Here is a 9547-nt window from a genome sequence, read left to right on the forward strand (position 1 = left end):
TCATGTAGTCTGTAAAAAGAGTTATGTCCCTTAAATGATTTTCAAGATGGCTGCCTCCATACTTCGTCCTTTTTTGTCAACAAATAAACATTTGCAGAGACTTTCATGTGCAGTGACTTTGAATTTTAAGGTAGTTCATATACATATTGTCAATATTCGTGAACTAACTCCAATGTTGTCAATTGTATTGCATTAGCCAATTGACTTATCAGAATATTAGCATGTTCAGAAAAGTACTTTGCCCCCCCCCCCCTTTTTTTCAAAGGACAACTAGGCCTATTTATTTGCCAGATCAATGATATAAGTTGGTGTTTATGACAAATACAAGAACTTTTATGCTCAAAAACTTGTATATATCCAGTAAGTCTTTGTATATCATTGACCTGGACTAGAGCAAGTCACCTAGACTAGAGGTCATAAATAATATTCATGGACATAGACTAATGAATGAGCTTCAAAAAGATTAGGCCAGATAACACAGTTTATTTACTTTTCAGTTCTCCACAAGTTCAAAGAGAGATGCCAAATTTTATAAGTCGGCTCATGAAGCAGTTGAAGATATACCTGAAGGTTCCAAACTTTTAGTTGGTGGTAAGTACGTTATTACCAGTAGGCCTATTTGCTCCAACAACGCTGTTTTAGTCAGTCCCATATTTTGTTGGAATATTTGGTTCTTAATTTGGTTTTTGTTTAAATCTTAGAGTCCTACTTCACTTCAAAGTCATCGCCATCAGTTTATAAGCTTATGTTTAAAAACAGACTAAAGACAGAATTTAAGTAAAGATTAATCTGATCAAGTTGTTATTATTATTACAAGACTGGTATTTTTATAACTGCATTACATGTTTTGATTGGATTGTACGCCAGCAAATACAGCCAATCACAGCCCTTGACAGAAGAAAGGCTGTGAACATTACAGACTTTCTGTTGAAGTCTCTGATTTGCTGTATTCACTAGCAAACAATCTAATCAAAATGATAAGTTTGTTGCTGGTATATTTAAAAGGTGGTCTATTCCTCAATACAATTACAGGTTTTGGTCTATGTGGTATACCTGAGAATTTGATAGCTGGTCTATTAAAGACTAAAATTAGTGGTCTTATCTGTGTCAGTAATAATGCTGGTGTGGATGATTTTGGCCTGGGACTTCTTCTCAAACAGAAACAGGTAGGAAAAGGCTATATTACATCAGGGTTTCATTTAAGCAGTGTCAAATCGTAGCTTCAGATAAAAATTACCCCTTTTGTAAGCCAATATTTCCTATGATTAGCCAAAATTAAAATTTATAGCAAAAATTTGCAAATCGAATTAAATCAAATTGCATATTTTTGTGAAAAGCAAAATGGAAGATTTGTTAACATTTGATTGAGTTCAGAAATCAGATAGTTCATGCTTGTTATCTACTTATTGAAAGTTTTGTTAACATTTGATTGAGTTCAGAAATCAGATAGTTTATGCTTGTTATTTACCAATTGAAAGATTTGTTAAAATTTGATTGAGTTCAGAAATCAGATAGTTCATGCTTGTTATTTACCGATTGAAAGATTTGTTAAAATTTGATTGAGTTCAGAAATCAGGTACGTAGTTCATGCTTGTTATTTACTCATTGAAAGATTCGTTAACTTTTGACTGAGTTCATGCTTGATAGTTCATGCTTGATATTTACAGGTTAAAAGAATGATATCATCCTATGTGGGTGAAAATGCAGAATTTGAACGACAATATTTATCAGGAGAGTTAGAGGTAGAATTAACACCACAGGTAATTACAGTCTTAATGTTTACTCTCTAGTAGAAAATTATAAATCTATGACTCAAAGATAACCCATGGAGTTACTGTTTTTTATTACATATTTAGAATATTTCTGAAATCAAATATTTTCATTCTAAATCATTTATTGATCAGTAGTCTACACCCGTTAATCTTTTACACCTTTAGGGAACATTAGCAGAAAGAATTAGGGCAGGAGGGGCTGGTATTCCAGCATTTTTTACTCCAACTGGTTTTGGTACTTTGATACATGAAGGTGGTGCTCCTATTAAATACAGTAGTGATGGCAATATAGATATTGCTAGTACTCCAAGGGAGGTAAGTCTTATTTACCTGAGTTACTATTTGCAGACAACTAATAAAATACCTTATTGGAAGGTTTATTTGCAATTCAGGCCTTTCATTTTTGCATTAATTATTTTCCTAAATGCTGTAGGTCTAGTCTAGGTCTTGGTTTATGTATTTATCTATGTTCTTTGGGATTCATAAAAAATCAGATGTTGAAAATATTGTGATAAATAAGCTTTCCGATATTGTGATATATTGATGAATTGAAATGAAAAGAGTTTTATGTCCTATTTTTCTGCACCTGATGTGGCTAATGAAGACAGGGTAACATCATGTCGGTTGCAATGAGTAAATTTTGCCAGGACAGCAACATCATCTCACTCTTTTTGGATTTCCATCTTTCGAGGGATCTTTAACGTGCACATCCCAAAGCACTTTGGGCGTGATATATTAATGAAGAATATCGTGATATCCACTACACACAATATCGTAGAACCCTATCTGGCGGTAGATTAGAGCTCACAATGCATTTCATAATATAATCTATTGTTAAAGATATATGACCTATTTGATTTTTCATACAAGATAATGTTGCTATAATTATTATTACTGGATAATCTTATCGACATCTGATATCTCAATTGTTATTAATGACACTGTAACAGGTGTCTATATTGACAACAGAGACTACATTAAAGGCTGAAATTTCTCAAGATTTTCAAATTGAAAAATCATCTTTTTGTTCATGAGGGATTCAAATTTTCAATGATTTTGCCAGTCACAAATGAGAAATTGAACAGAAATTTCATTTCTCAAAGTAAAGATGTAACACAGATGGTTAAAGAATTACTTGAGGTCATTTGCATGGTAAAGGCAAAAAGATGGAGGTTGTTTGTGAAAGTCAAGTCATATTCACTCAGTATTCCAGTTTGGCCAAGGATCAGCTGGTGAAAGGATCCTCAATTGTGAACCCAAGTTGTTATCCTTGTAAAATATAGTTGTTTCTTTTTCATTCTTTTTCTTTTTGTATTTTGCCAAATGTTTTAACGTTATTATGTCAGATCTTCTTATATTGCACCAAAAATCTTACAAAAATCTCTTCATTGCACACTTCTTCCCAATATTTTTTGTATTATTTTGCCGATCACGTTTTGATAAAATGTTATATTAATTAATAAGATTGTGTCAGGTTGTGTAGGGTTGTGTTATATTATATTATATAATCGTGTTATAATTATCAGTAATGTGTGATATTATTATTTTTTAAGTACATATATATATAACTTCTTACTTAAAGAGATTATTTCATTTGCTTGAAATAGAGTTTTATGTCCTACTGTTCTGCTAATGAAAGCCTTTCCAACTCAACCTGTTTTCCATTAAATAAAATGCCTAAGCCTATCAGTAACAGGGTTCACAGCTCACTATTGAAAATTTGAGCCTTCAAATTCATGTGTATCCAGAATTATTCACATTTGAAAGTTAAAAAGACAAGTTATTTTTTGAGACACTGCCATATATAGAAAAGACATATATAGAAAAAGGAAAAGAAATTTCTAGTTTGAGATATTTTTGAAGGAATTATGTGTACATTTCTAGTTCATCTGAGATTTTATACACATCTTCAAGACTCAAACTATCCACCCACCCCCCTAAAAAAAATGGCGTACCCGTCCCATAAGTTGGATTTTCAAATTATAATTTTTATTATTTGTGAATATGCAGATTTGTCTGAAAAAAGAATTTGATCTTGATAAATTTTGTAGACTTAAGTAAATGAAACAAGTTTTGAGGTTTTTTTATGGGGTATGTTTATTATGGGGTGTAAAATATATTTTATTATGTTCATCATGCCTTTTCTCAAAATGTGGCCTTTCCTAAATTAATTTATTTACACCATAGCCTTAGTATGTGACAAATAAATACCTGGTTGAATATGTGACTCATGCATGTGACAGCTGGCATATTTTTATATATTTACATCATACTGGGAAAGTCCATTATTTACACAAGGGGAGCTAAGTAGGCCAATATAGATATACCTTCAGGCTAATAACTCACATAGATAAGACTGATTATTGAATTAGTAAAATATAATCTTTTATATTTGTCCAAACACCCTTGTAATGAACTCAATTAAGTATTCTGGTTGACCGGTCAGAGACTCCTTGACCACCTAACCCAGCACTTGACAATAATGAGCAAGGCCATACTGGAGACACCATGTTGTTGGTTGTTTTAGAGTAATGCAGTAGAGACTATGAGAGCACTGATTATATTTAGCTGATGACAAACTATTGCAACACTATATATTGATTGTTATTAAATTTATAACATTATCATGGTCAAAGATCGCATGGAAGAGTTCAGGAATCGATCTAAGGAATATTCCAAAGTTCCCATGAAAGACAAAAGTTCCAAGAAAATGCCTGAAAAGGATGGTGGTATACAGAATTTTCTGCATTATGTGGAAGGTATAGAAAGTGATTTACAAAGTCTAAGAGAGAAAACAGACAGATTAACAAAACTTCAGCTGGATATCTGCAACACTCCTATGGGATATAAAAATGTGAAGAAATATGAAGAACTTGTGCATGAAATTAATACAGAGTCAACCAAAATCAGGAAAAGTCTACGACAAATTGAAGGACAGTTGAAAGAAAATCCACTGGAAGATGAAAGTGCTATGAACAGAATTCGTAATCAACAAGTGAATAGATTATCCAATAATTTGGCTGCGACCACAAATGATTTTTATATGGCACAGAGTAAATACATGGAACGTATGAAAGAAAATTTACGTAAACAATTGGTAGTGACTAATAATGCAAACGAGACTATAACAGGCTCCGAGTTAAATGAAATTTTGGATTCGGATACCAACTATGCAGCTTTTACACAGAATTACAAAACGGATTGTGATGCTGCAGAACAACAGTTACGTATAATTGAGGAACGAGACAAAGACATTAAAGCATTAGAACACAAAATCTCACAAGTGAACAATTTATTTGTGGACATGAGTGTACTGGTTGAGGAACAAGGGGAGACAATTAACAATGTAGAAAAACAAATGGCGTCTGCTACTAACGATGTTGAAAATGGCAAAGTGCAATTTAGGAAAGCAGAACAAATGGTGAAACGATCACGGAAGCGATGCTTTTGTTTTGCTGGAATAGGCATAATTGCAGGATTAATTGTGGTGGCAATCATTATTGGAATTATTTTAGCATAAAATTATTTCATTGTTTTGTAATTGTCATTGATGAACTTTGAAACATAATATACTTACAATTTGACTATATAAATTTTCGAAATTCTATAACACAGTGATCAGACCTTTGGTTCTTTACATTATAACATTTGCTTCAAAGCTTGGTGTCGTCGAGCAAATGGTGGCTGTAAGTTCCAAACTCGATCAGCATGTATAGTTCTGATGACCTTAGATAAGTCATCTTCACTCATAATTCCAGTCAACTCAGTTGTAAATTTATATTGATAACCCTGGAAAGATCCAAGAGGTTTAGCCAAGTATGAAAGGATCCTTAACTGTGAATCTGAGTTGTTATCCTTGTTACATATAGACTAGTTTCTTTCTTTTCCATGTGATGAATTGTGTAGATTAATGTTGGATGCCTCCTGTATTTAATGATTGTTAAAATGGAATTCTTTTGCAAGTGATATATATACAATTTAAATTACAAAAGCACAGGCCAAGAAGAAACTAGGTCTAACTCTAGTCATGAATTCAAAATACTCAAGCATAATATTGAATATGTTATGATTTTTTGATTAACTTAACTTAAAGAAAATCCACCAGGTCACAATATATTTCAGATTTAGATATAAACCTACTTGAAAGGGACAGGTTGGCAATTTTGAGGGGTTGATTTTAATCTTGAATATATGTAAATAGTCTTCAGAAGTACTAGAATTGTACGAAAATCACATAATTCCCTAACAAAATACTTCAAACTAGGAATTTTTATTCATTTTTTCTATATGTCTTTTCTATATATCACAAATTATCTTAAATTGATGAGTCATCATTTTAACATTCAGTCGCGGATAATTCTCAACACACATGAATTTGAAGGCTCAAATATTGACGGTGAGCTGTGAAGACTGATTGACTTAGCTAAAAAATGCACGTTTCTGAGACTAAAGTATGATTGTTAAAAAAAATGGTACCTCAGTCCCTTTAATTTTTAATGGGATATAGTCCTTTTCACTTTACAAGCTCATAGAGCTCAATTTTAAACTCTTGGTATCAATTTTCGGAATTAAAATCGAACCTCCAGTTCTCCTGCAATCAAATAAAATATACGTGTACTCAATATACATAAAATACTGTTAGAGTCCTAGTGAGCTGACCAACGGTTGATTTTCAAAGTTGGCACTAATTTATTACGAACATCGTTTTGGTAACATGTACGCTGTCTTTGCCATAAAACATATATGACTATGGATGCATAAGAAATTTGATATACCAACAAACTTAGTCAGAAGAAACTGTGTTGTATTGATATTTATGTTTATTGAAATACTGTATAAACAAGAGAAAATAAGTTATATTTAATAAGGTATAGAAATCAATATATCAGGTTTATGATATGTAAACATCTGGATATTTTATACATATTGATATAATCTGTATCATGTATTTCTAATTGGGGCTTTATAAGTTTATAACTTAAGCATGGCCCAAGGCACAGTCACATAAGTGTATGCTTTTCTTGTTTAAAACAGTTTATTCTTTATTTAAGTATTTGCTTGATAACTTGCTGGAACTCCATTTCAGGCATCTGTATCACTTTTCAAAATGAAAATTTTAAAACTGACTCTTTACATTTAAAAAAAAGATGATGTAACTACAGCTTTGAGCAGCCAGATTAGGATCTGGTACAACATGCTTTACTATTTACAAATATATAGGGGTTCAAGTATGCCTGGCCCAGCAAAATTTGATTGAGACCTGGCAATCCACTATAAAAGTTGAATTTTGTTGTCTTAAGATGTGGGCACACAAACGGTCTTGGTCGTCGTTTTTTGTCGCCGACTAAGGTCTTGTCAATCTCTAGTTTGTCGTTTTCCCCCTTGTCAATAATCACATGCTGAGCATGATAAATCCTGAACGACATAATCTTGTCGTGGAAGCACGCGAAATTTTACTCAAGATTTACTCCAGATCATTGATCAAGATCTTTCGATTGCCAACACCTTAACATATCAATTTTCAACTTAATCAAATGAGTAATATCCTGTTTTTGTTTACACTATGTTCTTCCTGATTGATTTATCAATGATAATTAGTGATAAAGAATTGTTTATTTTTATGACCCTTTATTCTTACTTTGTTGACACTTGAGATGATGGTTTGTTATTATTTATTATTACTGTTATATCATTGTGCCTTAGGTGTCAACACATTGTCAATAAAATTTCTTATTTTGATTCTGTGTTTTTTTTTTTCATTGTGATTTGTATGAACCCATTTGGGAGCTTAAAGGGATTGTAAAGAGGTTTTCTAAAATCTGTATGTGTATCGGGGACATTGATAGCATCATTTTTCAAACAGAGGTCTGTGGTTCTTGCAATTACATTAATCACAAAATATGCTTTATCACCTAAGGCCTTTCACGATTACATCAAACACTTAAGATTGTCCCTAATATTTTAATAGCAGCTTATTTTTAGTGATAAAACACTTAAAAGTTTTAGTGGAATTGCTATTCCAGAGACGTCTGACTAAAAATTGGAATGGGTGCAAATAGATACAAATAGTGTTCCTGATACACATGAAAAATTCAGAAAACCTCTGTTTAAGCCCTCTTTAGATATATACTATTGGAAGATTTGAATCACATTGAACATAGCATACCTCATTTGAAAATTCATGATGGCATCAGATTAAATGAGCACTCTACAAAATATGTCTTCAGAATTTGGTTTTATTAACTGCTTGGCCATTAGCTGCTGCTTCTACTATTTATCTTTGGCCATTACTTCAATTTAAACTGCAGAGTTTGCTGGAGAACAGATACTACATATCACACAAATATATTGTCATATATAAAGTTGTCATTGTCTTGAAGAAATGGGTCCTACATAACATGCTTTGATTGGTTAAAAGAAAAAGGGGATTGTGTTAGGAAACTTGTTAGATTACAATGGAGATGAAAATATCAGCAAAAAAAAGAAACAAAATTGTATTCTAATAAGAAGATAGGTATTTTTATGACTCATTTCATTTTCCAGGCTCGTGAATTTGATGGACGAAGTTATATTATGGAAGAAGCTATTACAGGAGATTTTGCTTTAGTTAAAGCATGGAAAGCTGATAGATCTGGAAATCTTACATTTAGGTTATTATAATTTATACTTAACTTAACTTTACTTAACTTAACTTTACTTAACTTGTATTGTAGATGTGGTTGTCAAAATATTCAACCAATTTCTGCAATACATGTCACTTTTTAACAATCCAAATTTTAGCCTTTTAATCCATGTGTGTCAAGAGGTTATCCATTTTTGAAAGTTAAAATGAAGACTCATCTTTTCTTGAGACATGAGCAATATATGGAAAAGACATGAAAAATAGAAAGTGAAATTCCTAGTTTGTAATATTTTTGAAGGAATTATGTGATAAGTGTACATTTCGAAAAAGACTATTTACATATATTCAAGACCCAAATCAACCCCTGAAAATGGTCAAACATGGCTTTTAATGTGGTTTGACTAATTTCAAATTCTTTTATATATTTCCTTTAAGGAAAACAGCACGTAATTTTAACCCTCCAATGTGTAAAGCCAGTAAAATAACTATAGCTGAAGTAGAAGAAATAGTAGAGGATGGTGAAATTCCACCAGAAGATGTACATGTACCTCATGTTTTTGTACAAAGAGTAGTGAAATGTGATAAGTTTGAAAAGAGAATTGAGGTGAGGTGCTCCATTAACCAGTTTAAAAGGGATACAGTATCAGACCTTAGCACTCAATTTTTTGCTATCTGTAACTTTTAAGAAAGGTCATATCCCAAATTGAGCTTAGTTTTATGACATGCACTGTGGCCAAGCAATGTGCAATGAGGGAAATTTTTACCAGTACAGAACTCTATCAATTCTAACTATTATATATAGACACAGCTTTATGGAACAACAATCACTGGTTAAAGTTTTATGCAACGTTTTGACGTGTTTCCCCCGTCATCCTCATGTGCCTGAATGTGCAATGAGGGAAATTTTTACCAGTACAGAACTCTATCAATTCTAACTATTATATATAGACACAGCTTTATGGAACAACAATCACTGGTTAAAGTTTTATGCAACGTTTTGACGTGTTTCCCCCGTCATCCTCATGTGCCTGAATGTGCAATGAGGGAAATTTTTACCAGTACAGAACTCTATCAATTCTAACTATTATATATAGACACAGCTTTATGGAACAACAATCACTGTGCCTGTGCCTCATGTGCCTGAGGACGACGG

General features: G+C 32.3%; 1 protein-coding gene across 1 annotated transcript in view; it reads left to right on the forward strand.

Annotated features, from left to right (window-relative positions):
• Positions 1 to 500: 500 nt before the first annotated feature.
• LOTGIDRAFT_126331 (hypothetical protein) overlaps positions 501 to 9547 on the forward strand; it is a gene marked incomplete at both ends in the record, with an annotated part of 13110 nt that continues 4063 nt past the window's right edge. Inside the window, 6 exons of the mRNA XM_009062818.1 lie at positions 501 to 609; positions 958 to 1166; positions 1668 to 1760; positions 1938 to 2087; positions 8316 to 8422; positions 8830 to 9034. Coding sequence (XP_009061066.1) covers positions 501 to 609; positions 958 to 1166; positions 1668 to 1760; positions 1938 to 2087; positions 8316 to 8422; positions 8830 to 9034 — 873 coding nt within the window. The remainder of the gene's footprint in view (positions 610 to 957; positions 1167 to 1667; positions 1761 to 1937; positions 2088 to 8315; positions 8423 to 8829; positions 9035 to 9547) is intronic.

This window comes from Lottia gigantea (assembly GCF_000327385.1).
Source record: "Lottia gigantea unplaced genomic scaffold LOTGIsca_53, whole genome shotgun sequence".
NCBI classification, from domain to species: Eukaryota; Metazoa; Mollusca; class Gastropoda; family Lottiidae; genus Lottia; species Lottia gigantea.